The sequence below is a fragment of the Lepidochelys kempii genome, chromosome 5 (assembly GCF_965140265.1).
Source record: "Lepidochelys kempii isolate rLepKem1 chromosome 5, rLepKem1.hap2, whole genome shotgun sequence".
Lineage (NCBI taxonomy): Eukaryota > Metazoa > Chordata > Testudines > Cheloniidae > Lepidochelys > Lepidochelys kempii.
Window position 1 is genome coordinate 111,291,132 of NC_133260.1, and position 20,331 is coordinate 111,311,462.

Consider the following 20,331-nt stretch of genomic DNA (forward strand, 5'->3'; position numbering starts at 1 on the left):
AGTTACACTTGTGGGTGTTGTCACAGCAAGGAGCTTTTTACCAAATAGTCAGTCGAGCAGAGTCCTGCTCCTGCCCCTCTGGACTGCACATACTTCCAGTATAAGGTCCTAACCCACAGACTACTTAGAGTGTAAGCTTTTTGTTATGTGCGTTTACAGCACCTACCACAATGGGGCCCTGCTCTCTGACTGGGCTCTCTCGGTGCAACTGCTCTACACATATTAAATAATAATATTGAAGTCAATGAAAGGACTCATTGATTTCAGTGGTTATGGGATCAGGCTGTTGGGGGTAGGAGTGAGATCCTGTTACTACACTAAGCCTAATGCTGTTCTAATTCTCCCATTCTGAAATGAGCAGGGCATTTGTTTGTTTCTCTCTTTCAGGATATACATTTCAGTTGAAATGTTAAGAAGTATCTAAGTGACTTAGGAGCCTACATCCCATTTTGAAAAATGACTTAAGCATTCGAGAGCCTACATTCCATTAAAGGTTTCAGAGTAACAGCCGTGTTAGTCTGTATTTGCAAAAAGAAAAGGAGTACTTGTGGCACCTTAGAGACTAACCAATTTATTTGAGCATAAGCTTTCGTGAGCTACAGCTCATTTCATCGGATGCATACTGTGGAAAGTGTAGAAGATCTTTTTATATACACACAAAGCATGAAAAAATACCTCCTCCCACCCCGCTCTCCTGCTGGTAATAGCTTATCTAAAGTGATCACTCTCTTTACAATGTGTATGATAATCAAGTTGGGCCATTTCCAGCACAAATCCAGGTTTTCTCCCCGCCCCCCACCACATACACAAACCCACTCTCCTGCTGGTAATAGCTTATCTAAAGTGACCACTCTCCTTACAATGTGTATGATAATCAAGGTGGGCCATTTCCAGCACAAATCCAGGGTTTAACAAGAACGTCTGGGGGGGGGTAGGAAAAAACAAGGGGAAATCCTGGGTGCCCCATCATCTCAGGCATTGGCACCCTGACAGCAGGATTGTCTGGCTATGTAGACTCCCTCTCAGGCCCTACACTACCAGCACTCCCAGCTACCTTCGAGACACCACTGACTTCCTGAGGAAACTACAATCCATCGGTGATCTTCCTGATAACACCATCGTGGCCACTATGGATGTAGAAGCCCTCTACACCAACATTCCACACAAAGATGGACTACAAGCCATCAAGAACACTATCCCCAATAATGTCACGGCTAACCTGGTGGCTGAACTTTGTGACTTTGTCCTTACCCATAACTATTTTACATTTGAGGACAATGTATACCTTCAGATCAGCGGCACTGCTATGGGTACCCGCATGGCCCCACAGTATGCCAACATTTTTATGGCTGACTTAGAACACCGCTTCCTCAGCTCTCATCCCCTAACGCCCCTACTCTACTTGCGCTATATTGATGACATCTTCATCATCTGGACCCATGGAAAAGAAGCCCTTGAGGAATTCCACCATGATTTCAACAATTTCCATCCCACCATCAACCTCAGCCTGGTCCAGTCCACACAAGAGATCCATTTCCTGGACACTACAGTGCTAATAAACAATGGTCACGTAAACACCACCCTATACCAGAAACCTACTGACCGCTATTCCTACCTACATGCCTCCAGCTTTCACCCTGACCACACCACACAATCCATCGTCTACAGCCAAGCTCTGCGATACAACCGCATTTGCTCCAACCCCTCAGACAGAGACAAACACCTACAAGATCTCTATCAAGCATTCTTACAACTACAATACCCACCTGCTGAAGTGAAGAAACAGATTGATAGAGCCAGAAGAGTTCTCAGAAGTCTCCTACTACAGGACAGGCCTACCAAAAAAATAACAGAACGCCACTAGCCGTCACCTTCAGCCCCCAACTAAAACCCCTCCAACTCATTATTAAGGATCTACAACCTATCCTAAAGGATGACCCAACACTCTCACAAATCTTGGGAGACAGGCCAGTTCTTGCCTACAGACAGCCCCCCAACCTGAAGCAAATACTCACCAGCAACCACATACCACACAACAGAACCACTAACCCAGGAACCTATCCTTGCAACAAAGCCCGTTGCCAACTGTGCCCACATATCTATTCAGGGGACACCATCACAGGGCCTAATCACATCAGCCACAGTATCAGAGGCTCGTTCACCTGCACATCCACCAATGTGATATATGCCATCATGTGCCAGCAATGCCCCTCTGCCATGTGCATTGGTCAAACTGGACAGTCTCTACATAAAAGAATAAATGGACACAAATCAGATGTCAAGAATTATAACATTCATAAACCAGTCGGAGAACACTTCAATCCCTCTGGTCACGCGATTACAGACATGAAAGTTGTGATATTACAACAAAAAAACTTCAAATCCAGACTCCAGCATGAAACTGTTGAATTGGAATTCATTTGCAAATTTGATACAATTAACTTAGGCTTGAATAGAGACTGGGAGTGGCTAAGTCATTATGCAAGGGAACCTATTTCCCCTTGTTTTTTCCTACCCCCCTCCCCCGACGTTCTTGTTAAACCCTGGATTTGTGCTGGAAATGGCCCACCTTGATTATCATACACATTGTAAGGAGAGTGGTCACTTTAGATAAGCTATTACCAGCAGGAGAGTGGGGTGGGAGGAGGTATTTTTTCATGCTTTGTGTGTATATAAAAAGATCTTCTACACTTTCCACAGTATGCATCCGATGAAGTGAGCTGTAGCTCACAAAAGCTTATGCTCAAATAAATTGGTTAGTCTCTAAGGCGCCACAAGTACTCCTTTTCTTCTTTCATCCCATTAAAGTCACTTCTGACATTTCACTTTTGAAAATGGGGCTTAGGCTGCTGAATCATTTAGGCCCTCTTGATAATTTTACCCATTCTCAAGTAACTTGCTGTGCATTTTTATAGAAATTTAATTGCATGGGTCTATGCAAATAGCAATTCCAGCAGAAATAAGCTTAGCACTATTCCTACTAGCTTGGCTGGAGGGGGAGTTTGTTTTTAGCTCCTCTGATAGAGCTGCTGCTGCCTAGTGGCCCCGCAGGTGTCCATATAAATCTTGATTGTGGAAATTTGTAGGATGCGCAGAGAGCCAGTGGTTCAGCCATTAGATGGAGAACTTAGCCTTGTGGTTAAATTGGCTCTATTGTTTAGGGCCTGGTTGGCAGAGCCAACACAGTGACAGTCACCTCAGTTAGTGTGCTGTTCTTGTTTATAGACCGTTAGACCGGGACTGCAATATGACATTATATAGATTTTTATTTGGGGGGTAAGGATTGTGGCTGTAAGCCAGTACCCAGCAAACCAGCCTTAAATTGTTGTTCTACTTGTCATGCTGACATTGTGGAAGGAAGTGTTGCATGCTCGCTAAAAATCCCACCTGGCCTTGGTTAACCTCAGGTTTCTGGTCTGTTTTCCTGACTGTCCAAAGCAAATCAGGCCTGAAATAAATAATGTGCCTGCGGTTCCCCACTCATGTGGCAAGAGAATATTGCTCCTGTTGCCATGGACATTCAGAAGCTGCTTTCTTGTGCTTCTCATGCTATTTTTTCACTGCTCCCTCAGTCAACTTCACATATTCACGCTGCGTGTCTCAATGCCGGGAGAACTGGGAGAGAATGAAAGAACTGGAGAATGGGGAGACCACCAATGGGGAATAGGTCATGTGGCAGTGGCGGAAGGGGAAGGAAATGGGAACTCTTTATGGGGGTATCTAGCATGGGGAAGGGAATGAAGCTAGGATCCAACTGTCAGAAAGAGCCACTGGGAGTGAATATACGTATGGTAGGGGAAAGAAGAAAAAGGAAGATACTTGAGGGGTGAAAATCCATGCCAGAGGCTGAGATATCCCAGAAAGACGTTAAGGAAGGAGGGACCTACCATACAGGCATACTATACAGTATAGGGATAGAGGGAAAAAATGGAGAGACGCCACAACAAATAGAGTGTGAGAGGACATCACTAAAGAGGGGCGGAGGGAATCTCAGGTTAGGAGAAGGAAAGAGAAGAGGGAAATGTCCACAAAGATGCTCTGGGGAGATGTTTGGGGGTAATAATATTGACCCCTTTGTAAAGTGGTTTGAGATCTATTGATGAAAGAGATAAAAGATGAGATCTACTGATAAACTAGATATTATAAATGGAAGGTTCTTTTTTAAAGTGTCTAGATAGGTGCATGTGTGCTCATGTTTGATATTCTTGGAGTCCACACAGATCAATAACAGGTTCTGTCACTGCCTGCCCTGTAACTTTGTGTCCTTTATGCGTTGAAGTTATGGCTCAATTCCCTGATGCCAGTAGCCTACCAACAAGCATATGGTCTCACCCTGATTCTCACCAGTCTACTTACTCTTTGTAGGGTGATGCCAACAGTCTGTAGAAGAGAAGAGTGAGGGGGGATTTGATAGCAGCCTTCAACTACCTGAAGTGGGGTTTCAAAGAGGATGGATCTAGACTGTTCTCAGTGGTGGCAGATGACAGAACAAGGAGCAATGGCCTCAAGTTGCATTTGAGGGGCCGGGGTCAAGGTTGGATACTAAGAAAAACTATTTCACTAGGAGGGTGGTGAAGCACTGGAATGAGTTACCTAGGGAGGTGGTGGAACCTCCATCCTTAGAGGTTTTTAAGCTTGGCTTGACAAAGCCCTGGTGGGATGATTTCATTGGGGGTTAGTCCTGCTTTGAGCAAAGGGGTGGACTAAATGACCTCCTGAGGTCTCTTCCAACCCTAATCTTCTGTGATCCTATGAACAGCCCTTTGAAAACAATGGGGAAGCTGTTGAGTGCTTAATGATTTGGCCACAAGGACAGAGAAGTGCTGGAGATATCGGGGATACGGTGGGTTCTTCTTATGCACTTTCTGAAACAGTTCAAAATCCCGGGTCTCCCCAAATCCACCCTGCACAAGTTCTTAATTATCAGACACTCTGACTGTTTGCCTCTGGTTCATCACCCGCAAAGTCATGAAACCAGCCCCCCAGTTACCAGCTCACTTTAGCATATGTGCTCCACACAATTTGTACACCAGAGACCTGTTTGGCATGAAAATAAACAAAAAGTTATTTACTAGAAAAATCACATATCTAAAGATAAAATAGTAGGGGGGAAAGCAGACATATACAAGCGACACAGAAAATAACCGTAAAGACACAATCTCAGGCTTTATACTTTCATATTAGATAAAATCCTTTTTCTAATTAGCGTTACCTATAGCCTTAAAACAGTTTCCCAGCATAGCCCCTAGCTACAGAAGGGATCCAGCACTCCCAGGAGGCCGGGAAGAGAGGGGGTAATAGTATATAATAATGACTTAACAGTGTTTGAACTTCTGATTGACTACAATTCTGAATCAATCATTGACGGTTGACATTGTACTGTTATCTCTGCTGAGGGCTTACTGAACTGAAATATAGATAACATACAGTATTTGTTTTACTACTCTTGTATAGTCTGGAACAAAACCTCTTATGATCAATGGGAAGTTCCGGTAACTTCCTCTCAGGGCAAAAGTTTCTTCTCCATCTATCATCACCTCTTAGAAGAATATGAAAGGAGTGGAGTTTCAGATTCTAATATTTTAGCTTGTTTGGTTATCTGTATATGTATTCATTTAAAAATAAATTAAATATGATGTCTTTTAATCATATGTTAAAAAAAACAATGGCAGAATATGGTAACCAGTTAATCATAGAGGTAAAATGTGAAAAATGTGTTAAGTTATCCAATTCATTTCCCTGACAGGTCAGCATGGCTTCTGAGGATATGTTCTCTCATGCTTTATCCAGTGCAGTTTTAAAGTTCAGAAGCAATGTTTCTTTCCATTTAACTGAGAAAGATTTAGTTTAAAAAATGGAAAGCAATTTCTATTCAAAGCTCTAATCTGAAGAGAGCTCAAATTGTTCCTCCCACCTTTTTTTTTTTTGTAAGCAGCTCCTTTTACCTTTCATCCTCCCCCAGAGACTGACTCTGAAACCTTCTGATCAAATATCTTGATGATGAGACAGGAAAAAAAAAATAGGGAAAGTGTTTGGATGATGATGCGTCTCAGCTTACCCAAAACTGAGAGTCACCTTGTTAACCCCGGCCTCCAGTGAGAGGGAATCTTTCTTGTGGTACCTGGGTGTTAGCTCCTCAACACTACCAGCCCTTCAGCCACTCAAGCTCCCTCCTCAGGGCTTATACCAGCCCATCCTTCACCTTGAAGGTTATGAATAGGTGCACCCTAAAGCCCTTTGAATTATACTTCTCTGATATCCAGCCCCTGAGACTGACTACTCACAGAATTTCCAGATCCAAAGGTGCAGTGAACCCCAATTTACCAGCTGTACCATAAACCACTACTCCTGTAAGCCACACAGGACTTGTGAGCACTTTTATTAAAACAAAAATAGGTTTATTTAAGAAAGAATAAAGATTTTACTGGAGATGAGAGAGTGATGGACACAAATGGTTACAATACAAAACAAAACCATAAATATTAATTGGGGTCTACACTTATTAATAGTTACCTTTCCTATCTAATAAAGTAGATTTTGCCCTCCTCCCCACAAAAAGGTTTAGTCTATTGCAGAGCTGACTGGGTTCTCAGTAAACATCATCCAAACCTTCATGAAAGTACCCCTTCTGCAAAGGGTTTTCCTCAGTGAATGGATCCAGAGTGTCTTTTGTTTCTATTCACAGCCAGGGTGACTCTCTATCTTAAGGTTCCTTTTTCACTCCTAAGTGGTTTTGATTGATTGGTCGTTCCTCTGATGATTTTTCCATTGATAGTTTTGGAAGGGTGCAAAGCTGGTCAACTGAGCCTTGGATTACCTCACCAGCTGATTAGGGAGGAGTGATAACGCCCTCTTGCTCGGATGGGCCATCTCTGAGGTCCATTACCTCTTGGGATATCTCTACGCAGCCGACGTTCAAGCTCTGCAGAGGCAGTGCTTTAATGTGGCTGTGTAGTCGCGGCTCCACCGCTGGCAGAGAGCTCTCCCGGTGCTGTAATAAAACCACCCGCGTGAGGGGAAGAGTTCCCAGGCTGGGAGTGCGATTCCCAGCTCTGTAGCTCTGTCTACACTGCCACTTTACAGCGCTGAAATTTACATCGCTCAGGAGGTGTTTTTTCACATCCCTGAGTCAAGAAAGTTTCAGCGCTGTAAGTAGCAGTTTAGACACGGCTTTGGTGATTAACTTCTACTCCAAGGCCTTGTCTACACGGGCAAGTTTCTGCACAGTAAAGCAGCTTTCTGCGCTGTAACTCCCAAGGTGTAGTACACACTGCCAAGCCACTTAGTGCGCAGAAACTGCGCCGTAGCAGAGCTGTAAAAGAATCACCCCAACGAGAGGTGTACAGCTTTCTGCGTGGGGGGGACAGCGCTGCGGTGCCCGTGTGGACACCCTGGTTGATTACAGTGCTGCAATTGGCCTCCGGGAGGTGTTCCACAGTGCCTGTTCTTGCCCCTCTGGTCATTGGTTTGAACTCTACTGTCCTGCCTTCAGGAGACCAACCATCATCCTCACCCTGTAAATTCCTTGGGAATTTTGAAAGTCCCCTTCCTGTTTGCTCGGTGATGCTGGCAGTGGTCTCAGTGCATCTTCCAGGTGGCCAGGCCTGCTCCGCCCCCGCTGGACCTCATCAGCATTTGGGCAGAGGAGACCATCCAGTGCCAGCTGCACTCCAGCCGTAGGAATTATGATACCTATGGACAGATTTCACAGTGCATGATAGAAAGGGGCCATGACTGGGACACACTGCAGTGCAGGGTTGCAGAAAACAGGCTTGTGTCTGTATGATGTGTGTACCACCATATGCCTAGTCTGAGCGGTGGAACAGGGTGTTGATTGACTCCCTCACTTCATGAGAATCTGTCTTAGAGATCTCCAGGAAACTCTCATGGAGATACTGGGAATCCACTGCCACAGGTTCTTTGGCAGAGCTGCTTTGTTTCTTGCCCCATTAAGGGTAACTTTCCCGCGCCACTCTGCCATCACTGGGGAGGGGACCATTGCTGCACACAGGTGAGCTGCATAAGGGCCAGAATGGAAGCCGCAGTCTTGGAGAAGACCCTCCCTTGATTCCCTGCTCACCCTCAGCAGTGAGATATCTTCCATAATGAACACAGCATGTGGAAAATGTGAGGACAGGAATGATTATAAGGTCGCCCCTACAGTGCTGGCTCTCCCCAAGAGCCATGTGCCCAGTGTACAGTACTGCCCTGGAACAGTGATTTCCCCCGCCTCTGCAGTTACTCAGAATTTTGGGGGTCTTGTGGCTCATGTGGGCTTGCCCGGGGTCAGCCAGTTTGTGACGGGTACGTGAATAGTGGCTGTGTTTTAAATCACTGAATCAGTGGTCTGTGTTGCAAACAGTACTGCTTCTGAAAAATGTTGCATTTTAGCTTCACGGAGATGACCTTGGGAGCCCAGCCTCCCTCTTTGTTATCACCAGCTGAACGGCTGTGCAGAATTAGAAAGCAGCCACGAAGAACTAAGGAGGACTTTCTGCTTGATGTCATGATGCACTCCATGGCCAAAACCCAAGAATTGAAGAAGTGGCAAGACAGCAAGAAGAGGGAGAATGCAGCACACTAGAATGAAGCCACGGAGCAGCTCTTAAATGTTATGGAGCGCCAAGTGGACCCGCTCCAGGCACTACTAGCATTGCAAACCAAGCAGCTCTACGCCCACCCTCCCCTGCAGCTGCTGTTGCAAAACTCTTTCCCATGTGCCCCCCCCAAGACACCGCCAACACACTCTTATCAACCTCCTTGCTCCAGTCTGTACCCACTGCATTCCACTCCTGCCCCATCACAATCTTGCCCTGTGGATTCCCAGTACCCACTGCACTCAACACCCTTCCCTCTGCAGTTTAGTCCTGCTGAAGTACAGTACAAGCTGCACTGTACTCCAGAGGAGAAGGTTGCATATGATACCTGGACATACACAAATCTTTAACCGTCCTGGGACCCCTCCTCTTCCTGGGACCTTCCCTTCCCCCATTCCCCACAGTGCGGATGTGGTTTTTTTGTTTGTCTTTCTCCTCCAGTTGATGTTTTTTAATAAAAGAATTGTTTTGGTTTGAAAGCAATCTTTATTCCATTAATTGAAAGCCTACAAAGCCTACAGCCCTACAAAGCAACAGACAATTTTCTTAAACCTTCATAGCGCATTGTCTGCACCAATCACAATCACCTTCTAACATTACAAGCACTGCACTCCCAAGTATAGCAACAACTATTAGTGGCTTTCAGCTTCAAATTACTGCCTCAAGGCATCTCTGATCCTTATGGCCCCATTATGTGTCCTTCTAATAGCCCTGGTCTCTGCCTGTTCAAATTCAGCCTTCAGGCACTAAGCCTTAGTGGTCCAGCCCTGAGTGACGCTTTCACCCTTCCCTTCACAAATATGGAGCATGCAGCTAAAAGCACAGGAATATTGTCATCAGCCAGGTCCAACTTCCCATATAGGCAGCACCAGCAGGCCTTTAAATGGCCAAAAGCACACTCAAAGGTCATTCTGAACTTGCTCAGCCTGTTGTTGAACTGCTCCTTGCTGCTGTCAAGGTTCCCTGTGTATGGCTTTATAAGCCACGGTATTAAGGGGTAGGCAGGGTTTCCCAGGATCACAATGGACATTTTGACTTCCCCTATGGTGATCTTCTCTCCGGGAAGGAAGTCCCTGCTTGCAGCTTTCTGAACAGGCCAGTGTTCCAAAAGATGTGTGCGTCATGCACCTTTCCAGACCAACATGCATTAATGTATGTGAAATGCCCACGGGGGTGATCCACAAGCACCCAGAGAACCATTGAGGAATACCCCTTCTGATTAATGTACTCTGTGGCTAGGTGATCTGGTGTCAGAACTGGAATATGCGTCCCATCTATCACTCCTCCACAGTTAGGGAAGCCCATTTGTGCAAAGCCATCCACAATGGCATGCATGTTGCCCAGAGTCACGATCTTTTGGAGCAGGATTCAATTAATGGCCCTTCACACGTCCATCAACATGAGTCCAGTGGTCAACTTTGTCACTCCGAACTGGTTTGTGACCAATTGGTAGCAGTCTGGAGTAGCCAGCCTCCATAGTGCAGTTGTCACGCTTTTCTCCAGCAACAGGACAGCTCTCATTCTCATATCTTTGTGCCACAGGGCGGGGCAAGCTCATCACACAGTCCCATGAAATGGCTTTCCCCATCTGAAAGTTCTGCAGCCACTGCTCGTCATCCCAGACGTGCATGATGATGTGATCCCACCACTCTGCTTGTTTCCTGAGCCCAAAAGCAGCTTTCCACTGTGGTTGGCACCTCCGTGAATGCCACAAGCAATCTCGTGTCGTAGATAGTACACGTGGTGAGATCAATGTTGCACTCCTCTTGCCTTTATAGTTTAAGGAATAACTTCACTGCCACTCGTGACGTGTTAGTCAGAGCGAGCAGCATATTGGTCAGCAGTGCGGGATCCATTCCTGCAGACCGAAGAGGCACAGCGCACAGTACACAAATCGTTGAAAGATGTGGACAGAAGCACAGGGACTGCTGGGATGCAAAGCAATGCATCACGGGGCAGTGGGACAGGACCCAGGATGCCCCCCGACCCCCTCCTCCTTCCCACAACTCTTAATGGCAGAAGAGGAAGAGATGCCTAGAGTGCACTGCTCCAAATACCACTGTAAGTGCCACACGCAATTACTCAGGTAGCTGACAGTGTGATCACACCACAGCGGTTTCCCTTCAGCGCTCTCTGAGCAGCACTGTAACTGTTGGCACTGTAACTCTGCCTGTGTAGACATACCCCAAGTCCAGAAAACCTACTTTCAATATAAATACATTGTTCCTTAAATATTGCCCATATGTGATGGGTTGCTCTGCTTACTGCTGGACAGTTCTGGGAATTAGCTCAGTCAAGGCCACTGCCACTTCCAGTGATCACACCCCATCAGTTTCTCTTCTGCAGTCTCTCACTCACAGGAGCTGCAACTACGCTCTTCGTGTCTCAGTCCTCCGGCCAGGTCACTAATGTGGTTTCCCCTTCCAGGGGGAGTGCATCCAGGTTCCTGCTCTCCAGAAGTCTCAGGCAGGCTTCTCTTTCACTGCCTCACAGTGCCACTCCCGGAGTGGCTGCCAGGGAAACCCGCCATCTATTCTGGGTTCCAGCTCAGGGCCCTCTACGCAGCAGTCAAGGTCTGTTTCCTGAGCTGTTTCCATGTCTCCTAGCCTTCCCCATTCCTCTGGGGATTTGCAACTTTCCTCATTCCCTCCTCTCCTGGAGAACTTCAGTCAACTCATCTCTGCAGCCCCCCCGAACCATCTTCCTCCCAGAGAGGGCCTACAGCCTTTCCCAACCCTGCAAGCTCTTACACACCTACTTAATATTATGCACATGGGCAGAAAGTTAAGCAGTCACATAAGCGTTTCAGGGATTGTGTCTTAAAGTGGCCAGATTTCCAGAGGTACTCCAATTTCACTTGAGTGCAGGCCAAAGATGCTGAGCCCCTAGGAAGATTGGGTCACTTTCATTTGTCATCTTAGGGATTTCGGGGTCTGAAAAGCAGGGCCTCATTCTAACCACATCTAACCTCCGGCACATAAACAATTGTAGAAAAAGTGCCGCAAGAAACCGACCCAATGAGGGCTTGAGTCCTGGCCCACAGCCATAGGGGCAGAGCTCAAAGCAGGGCGCTCAGGATTTGGAAATCCATCCTATACACGCATTATAAATAAAGATCTCAGTCTGATTGTTTTTTTTTCTTTTTAATTCCATGCTCTAATTTAAACAATTCTACAGCTGAGAAATCAGGGGCTGCGTATGTCATATTGTGAGGAACAAAGCCGGGGAAGCAGGGACGCTTGCTCTGAGGCCAGGGCTTGAGGGTTGGGGAAGGAAAGGAGGACTGGGAGGACAGCTTTCTCTTTAAGAGGCTGGATTCCCTCTCTTTGACGTCAGGGTTTCTGCACCACAGACTGGCCTCTGATAACCTGTTCGCTGGGTTAAAGAGGATCTGAGAGCAGCGAGCGAGCGAGAGAAATCCCCCTTTCAGCAGCAATCAGCCATCTGGTCCTCGAGTCGCTCCCATCCTCTTAGCAGCAGCAGCAGCAGCATTCCCGGGGCCGGGGCGCTTCCCTGCAGCATCCTACCATGTCCGTGGCCGGGCTGAAGAAGCAGTTCCACAAAGCCACCCAGGTACAGGAGCGGGCCCGGGTCAGAAGAGGGGGAATGTCTGGTGTCTGCCCGGGGCTCAGGCTGCCTGCGGCGCCCGCTCCCCCAGCGCGGGGAAGGAAGTTGGAGCAAGAGGCGAATGTGTGTGTCTGTGTGTGGGGGGCTCTGCGGGGGGCCACGCGACTGGGGGGCACCAGCCGGACCCTGGAAGCTGGAGCTCTGGTGTGGAGCCCTAGGGAGGGATGGATGGATGGGGTGATGCAATGCCCAGAGGCAATCCCTGGAGGGCGCAGCTCTCCGGGGTGGTCGGACCCAGCGATCACGGCGGACTGGGGTGTGTGTGTGTGTGTTTTGGGGGGGGGTCCTTGACTTGCTTCGCCTCAGGGAAGTTGTGGGGGGATCCTGGCTGGTGCCGCTGCTTTGAAAGCGGACAGCTGCCGAGGGAAGGAGTCAGACCCCACCCACCCCCCAGCCCCGCGCGCCCCCCAGCTGATCTGCAGGACCCAGCGCGCTGCGAGGAATCGGGGAGTACGTGGGAGTGGGGCGGCTGCGGGAGCTGGGCGGTTGCTCCCCTCAGGGCCCCTGGCTCTGGCTCTGCAGGAGGTACCGCATCCCCGGGGAAGGAGGAGGCGCGCGCAGCGCGGTCCCTGGGTCCCTCACTCCAGCCCCGCTTGGCAGCCGCAGCTGCATTATTGAACAAGTAGAGCCCAGGCTCGGCTGGCAGCCGCCTCTGCTGCCGGGTCCTGCGCCGCAGGCTCCTCTTTCTCGCTGCCGCCGCAGAGCGGCTTAGCAATTGAATTACTGTACTCCAGGAGGACCCGCTCTGCCGCCCTTCTCCCCCCGGGATGCGCTTTGGTGCATCTGCCACAACTGCTCCCTGGGCTGCTTGGGGTATGATTTCATCGGTGAAAACTGCGCCTCCTTGTGTGGCCGCCTGTGAGATTATGTAAAGTCCTCCTCCTCCTCCTCCTGTGACCTTGCACTGGGGAGCACTCTCTGAAATCTCCATCCTAGGAGCAGTTGTACAGTGTTCTGACCTGCTATGGTTAGCTTTCTCTCTCCCCTCTTAACCCTCCCAAAGGATCATCCGTGTTGGTTTCACTTGTCCTGTAACTGCATAGCCCTACTCAGACCTCTGGCAGATTTATCTACAGTTAAACTAATGTCAGGACACGCTTGCTCTTTGAATCCCAAAGTAGGCTTCGCACTAATTTAAGAATTAATTTGGTTGGATTTCAGATGTTACATACCGGCTGGTTTAGAAATCCGGCCTTAAAATAGGGACTTTTTACACAGCACGTCCCACAAGCCTGGGTTTCATTTGGATTTCTTCTCATTGTTTCTGTAAATCACCAATATACTGTAATATTCAGATTACAGCCAATATGTTGGCTGGTGGTGTGATGTATGGTAAGGAGAACCAGCTGTGTTACCTGTGAAAATCTAGGGCACCCTGCCTATACCCTCCCAAGGGCACAAGGCGTGATCCAATCAATTTAGGCATCCCCCACCCTTTCCCTTCCAAAGGCTCAGGGTGTAAGGCACCTATCCTTACCCATGGGGCTCAGGAAGAAACCTGGTCAATTTAAATACCCGCCCTTTCCCTCGGGATCAGGGCTCCTCAGGTCTGCAGAACCTTTTCCCAGTGAAAGAGCCTTAAACAGCTGTGCTCTAAACATCTATTCATTAGCAACACAGAATACATATACCCAGCAAATCTCTTATGCTCACCACTCCCAATATACAGACAAATTTCACCCAATGGCCAGTCAGGATCCACTCATCTGGGGGTTCCTGGTGATGCCTTTGCACATCACGGTCATGCAGAGGGGTCAGAGTTCCAGTAGCTTGATGTTAAACTGCAGTCCGGAAATGGTTCCCAAAGAACATTGTTTTTCATTTACATTATACAGGTAAAACTAGCTACGTCCTTCAAATTTACTAAACTTATCACATTATCCCATACTCCTAAATAACAGAAATTTTAACCAATTACACACTGGCACCTATGTGTCCTCCTTCCTGGCCAAGTTTTTACATGTTATCTTTCATGCCTAACTTGTAACTTAGTTGTGACCCTCTCTGTTTATGCAGATGATCGGCATAAAAACACTGGTTAGAGCGTATTTTACCATTTATTGAGTCTCTTTCTGTATCTTCCCCAATTTCCTAGCACCCGGGTGTCTCCACTTTACAGCCTTGGTGGTTATAACTCTCGTTAGGGACATTCCTGAGGTGGGGTTGCTTTATCAGCTGCAAAACATTCCTTTTTTTTCTTTTCAATTTTAGTGGTGAACTCCTGAGTTTCACCCATGGCTGGTTTAATATGGGGGTGGGGGATCGACCAGGTCTCCGGCCTACAGCTCCTGTAGGTGCTCTACATTATTTTAGAGAGAGCAGGATGGAAGTTTCACCAAACTCAAATTTATTTTAAAAAATAACTTAAAATAGTACTTAAAATGCAATCTGTGGTCATATTCTGATCTCAGTTACACTGGTGGAAATCCAGTATAGCTTCATTGAAGTCAGTGGCGTTACTCTGCTTTTACACTGCTGTGACTGACATTAAAATTTGACTCTGTCTTCCATTCACATATAAAATGGGTAAAAATATCAGATGTTACATAGTAATCCTTATTGTGAAGTGTCTTCAGGGAACAGCATAAGGCCATTGTAAATAGACTCCAAAAGTAGGCTTGCAAAATTCAATATGGTATAACACCTTTTGAGAACCTGTGCCTTCTCCTTTTCTCATCTCTTTTAGGTTTCTAGGAAAAGTGTGCCTATTTTTGTGTGCCTGTTGATCTAATGCAACAATTCCTTAACTCCATCCAGTAGAGGACTCACCCAAATTCTAGTTCTAATTGTGATTTCCTCCAACCTAAAAATAAATAAAAGGCATTATGATTGTGAATGTAATGGTGTATATTGGTGTATACCTTTATTGACAACTGTGCACAGAGCAAAACATTGCATCTTGTCATTCATATCATACTGAGCTGCATCATTTGTTAAATATCCTTCACATCAACCTGTCATGGTCATGACAGATGCACAGCAGTTACAATTAAGGCCCTGGGACAACCAACTTTTATTTTCCCTCTATTTCCTCCAATGCATATTAGAAGCCAAAAAATCAATATCACTGCAGTGAAATCTAGTACCCAACGTAAAAATTCCAGTGCTGTACTAGCCAAATCTAAGGAGAGGGTGTGTTGAAGCCTACTTTGTAATGGTAAAATTTACGCAGTCTCCTTTTCATAGTACAATAAAGAGAATCCTTTCATGAACAGTAGGAGTAAATAAGAAGCATTCCTGGATGCAGCATGCTACATGGGTGCACCTATACTGTGCTATCCTTAAGATGACATTCTCATACTACATCGCTGATTCTGAGGATTCCTTTAAGCAGCGATACTGCCATTTATAAGTCGGAAGAGTTTGAACTAGCTGGAACCAAAATAGCAGTCCAATTCCAAATTTAGCAACCTGTCCGCAGACAACCTAGGGATTTTGGAGGCCAACCCTGATTTATACAATTAATTCATACTCATGCCATGAAATGCTGGCATGAGTGAAAATTACTAATGATTAAGAGTCACAAGATCGGGCCCTTTATTTACTTATGCTGCTGATTGAAAAATCAAGGGCCCATCCCTGCCAACCCTACTCACATGAGAGTCCCATTCATTAGGGTTTGCAGGGTATGGGCCTATATTTGCTATAGAATGAAGTCTATCAACTAAGAACAAACACCTTTTCAGTGGTTTTCACAGTTTGTAGGAAATTTACCTGGCAGGTATTACTTCCAATGATAGCTTAATGGCAGATTCTTCATCACTGGGCATTTGTAAATCAAGGCTGGCTGGTTTTCTAAAAGATTTGCTCTAGTTCAAACTGGAATTATTTTGGGGGATTTTTATAGCCTTTGCTATACAAGAGCTCAGACTAAATTATCACAATGGTCCCTTCTGGCCTTGGAATCTATGACTACCTACTCACAAGTGACCTGTTTTGTTGCAGTGTACTCCCATACCATACAGGGAGTGTTTTAAAACTTTGGAACATTTGATTTTTGCTGTGTCCTAGAGTACTCTTTTTTTTACACCTGTACTTTCTACTGCTTTTTCTTGAATAGTTTGTTTTCTCTTGAAAACACAAGATTGGTTTCTAAATGTGTCAGGGTGTTGCATGGACCAAATTATTTTATTGCCTAGATTTTAGCTAGGTCCTATTGTGGAAAGCAGTGCGGAATACATACAGGTGTCTGAATGTTATATCCTCTACCACAGCAAATATGCAAATTTTGCTTGAGAAATGAAATATTTGAGATATTTACCAGCAAGATTACATTTCATTTGTTAATAGACCCCAATTCTTTTTGTATACCATTAAGTTGTAAAGTAATTTTCTAGGCTTACTGTGTCCTTCACTCCAGAGAAACATTCTACAGCATTTAATTCTTTTTGTACACTTCCACCTCTGAAGCTATTATACTCATTCATAACATTGTTCCCCTTTGTGTGTGTATGTGTGTGTGTGTCTCACTCTCTCTCTCAAACACACACATACACAATTTCTGACTATAAGCACACTAATATTTCCCTGTTACAAAATATAAAGCTTTTCAGCACTACTAAAAATCATGTTAACTTCATTTTCTTCCATACAAAGGAGTTGATTGTACCGACCATAATTTCAAAATCACATGAATTAAATTTCTCTGTTTATCCAATTTCAACATTTTGTTTTTCATTCCTACTTTACTTTATAAAATGGAAAACAAACAAAACAATCTATAGAGTTTTACACACGGTGTATAAGGTATTTATTGGCATAAATTTTGCGGAGTTCCCTATATATTGAAGCCCTGGCATCAAAAGCAGCAGTAGTTAGTCAATGAAAAGTGGGGGCAAATGTAGCACTTGCTAGTGAGGAGCAGTGCAATTGTTTTTCCATTCTGTGGAACAGTTTCTCTTCTCACAACAGTTTTACTGCAGTGTAACTCTGTAGACTTCAGAGGAGTTACTCAAGATTTATACCTGGATAAATGAGGGTCTTCTTTTGTATGGCCTGTGTAGGTAGCAACAATTACAAATTTATATCTAGATTTGATAGCCGGCACATTGCCACAGCAGTGAGCTGATGAATGTCCTTTAGATCCCTGGCAAAAGAGTGAAGAGGACATTCAGATATAATGTTCTTCATCGTTTGTGCCTGATGACCACAGTCGCATACAGGTGTTTGCCTCTTTTTCCATTTAAAGAGGGTTTGTACACATCTCCCATGAGATGTCCTGATGCAATTCAATCTGCATCAGTCTTTCCGACATAAATCAAAACCTGGTGGTTGCAAGACGACAACCTTCATGTGGCGCTCCTTTAAGTGTTGGTGTTTTTCATGCTTTGTGCACGTTCCCTAATGTATCAATGTTATCAACTGGCCACTGAACATCGCGTTACCGACCTTCTAGTGAAAGTAGCAATGATATAAATGAGGGTGAGTCAGGCCCTCTGAGTGAGTTTAATACAGAATTACAAAATATCTAGGCTGCTCAGTATGGAATTCATTACTATTGTGCCCACACAGCACCCGAGGAACAAACGTAACGCCATTAAAATGTTAACTGAAGCTACCATGTATCTGCTGTGAATACAATCTGCAATTATACAGACTACTTCAGATATTTTCCCAGGAATATATAATGGGCAAATAAAATGTCATTGCATCAGTGCACACTAAAGGGTCTGTTCTCCCCTAGATGCACAAGCCTAGCTTCATTAACATTATTGGGAATTATGTTCGTATCAAGGAGAGAATAGACTTGTGTTGGTTTAAGAAGTACTAGAGTAAAATTTGGTTCTTGGCCAGCATTGATTTAGATGTAGACTTACTAGCATGTAAAAAAACGGAGTTGCTTCAAAGGAACCACAGCTTATAATTTCATGGTAGCATGTACTGCATAGTATGGAATAAATCTGGTGTCTCAAACACACTATCAAGACTGAGTTTTTAGAAAAGTAATAATTCCATAGTGAAAAAAATTAACAAAACACTGGCAGCTAAGTGCATCATTCCATCCCACCTGGGCACTAGTGATGAGGTTGAAGGGAGTCAATGAAAATGAGTGACATTTAAATGGACAGAGTGAAGGGAGTCACGTTACCCTATAAGGCCCGGGATTTGGCCTATTGTTTTAAACTTGGCAATGTCCCTTTAAGAGAGAAATGTGTTTGTTTGTTTTTAATGTAGAGATTGACACAGACTTGGGTATGTATTCTTGTAAAAAAATATGGTTATTACTGAAAAAACGTATGAAGAAAAATACTTCCACTTTGACTGTGTCATACATGTTGCCACTTTGCCTATAGCTCTCAGTAACTTGTTATGAAGCAGACCTTTTGGATGGTAAGTACAATGTTTCTCTTTAACAAAACAGTCTGTTAAAATGCTTAGTAACAGTCTAACCTAAATAACACTGGGTGTATAACAAAAATCAATTGGCATACAAATTAGGCTCTGATTCTTCAATTGCATCTACTCAAGAGGCACATAAGCCCTGTTGACTTCACAGGGATTCTGCCTGGGTTCAGTGATCTGTCTACACAGATCCAGTTGTAAGATTGGGTCCTTAGGAGTGGTGGGTGTAAAGACTGAAATAATGACTGTTAGGTTTTGCATGTAGTGAGTGCTCTGGAAGAGAGTCTGCTCCATGGCATTGATCCAGCAAAACACTTAAGTATATGCTGAATCTTAAGCACATGAGTAGTTCCATTGAACTGTGATTAAAGTTAAGCTCATACTTCAAGGCTTTGCTAGATCATGGTCCATCTGATCAAATAAAAAAAGAGATGCCAAGGTCACAGTGTAATATTGTTTGTTCTGATGGGGAAAGGAAATCCAAGGACTGAAGCTGTACCCGTCACATATTCAAAGTGTTCTGCACACATAATTAATTCTCAAAACACCACTGTGGGGTAGGTAAGGAATTTACTATATTGTTAGTCCTCTTTTACAGATCAGGGATCTGAGTCAGAGTTAGATACCAACATTTCCTAACCTGGGTGCCTAAATCCATATTCAGGGTCCTCGATAAAAGTGGCCTGATTATATGAGATTCTAGCAACCAAATATCCCATTGACTCCAAGGGGAGCTGCGAATGCTTAGCACTGCAAAAAATCAAGCTGCTTTTATTTAGGAGCCTAATTTTGGGCAACCAGGTTTAAAAATGTTGGCTCCATGACTTGTCTGAGGCCACCCTGGGACTCGATAGCAAAGCCAGGACTAGAACTTGGTTCTCTTGATTCTATTCCTCTGCTAACCTCTCTGTAACTCACAGTGACTCCTGAGTATTACATAATATGAGATATAAAGGGGAAAGGGCCTGATCCAACTCTCAGTGAAATCAACAGGAGCTGCATCTTGCCCAAAACAAGCATGTATCTTGTCCTCTTTCCTTGTGTACCCCTCCACCCCAAAAAATTACAAGAGAGTTTTTGTATTTCCACAACCTGTGTGCGCCTGTATTGGAAGCTACATAATGTAGTATTCTTCCCAATATGGCTGTTACTTTGTTTTGCTTATAACAAATCATGCCATCTTGAATAAAAACTTCTTGATGATACCTGACATGCTAAAATTCTGATCTTGGTCTGTTAAGGCATTTGCAATGTGATGCTTCACATCATACTGCAGTGGGATGTTCTACTATCCTCCTAAGGCAAGTGCCAGAAGCACTATCTCTTAGGACATCTAAAATTAGACTGGACAGAGCTCTAGTAAATATACAAAATTGGAAACAATCTCACATTGACTGCATATGGATTAGGTGACCTAATAGGTCTTTTCTGTCTGTGATCTGTTGTATGGGATAAAGTGGAAAAATTTGAGCTACATTTACTGGGGCCAAGTATTTTGTAATAGGAAGATACTGAGTAAAAGCTGGAATACCTGTAAAGGAACTGACAGGTCATATCAAAGGGCCACATGCTGAAATCCTTCATCAGTTCTGATTTAGTTCTTATTCAGGAACATCCTGTTGACAGAAGTGGGAATGTGCCTTGTTAAGGAAGTCAAGATTTAGCCACAAATTCTTTGGGCAGAAAATAATTGAACAGCTCTGTTTGTTAATGTGCATTGGCTTAAAAGCTAGGGCTTACATTTTCAAAAATGACAAGTGATTTT

At 44.9% G+C, this 20,331-nt stretch overlaps 1 protein-coding gene across 1 annotated transcript in view; it reads left to right on the top strand.

Annotated features, from left to right (window-relative positions):
* Nucleotides 1–11,889: 11,889 nt before the first annotated feature.
* Nucleotides 11,890–20,331, top strand: part of SH3GL2 (SH3 domain containing GRB2 like 2, endophilin A1) — a 144,566-nt gene continuing 136,124 nt past the window's right edge. Inside the window, exon 1 of the mRNA XM_073345468.1 lies at nt 11,890–12,170. Coding sequence (XP_073201569.1) covers nt 12,126–12,170 — 45 coding nt within the window. The 5' untranslated portion in view covers nt 11,890–12,125. The remainder of the gene's footprint in view (nt 12,171–20,331) is intronic.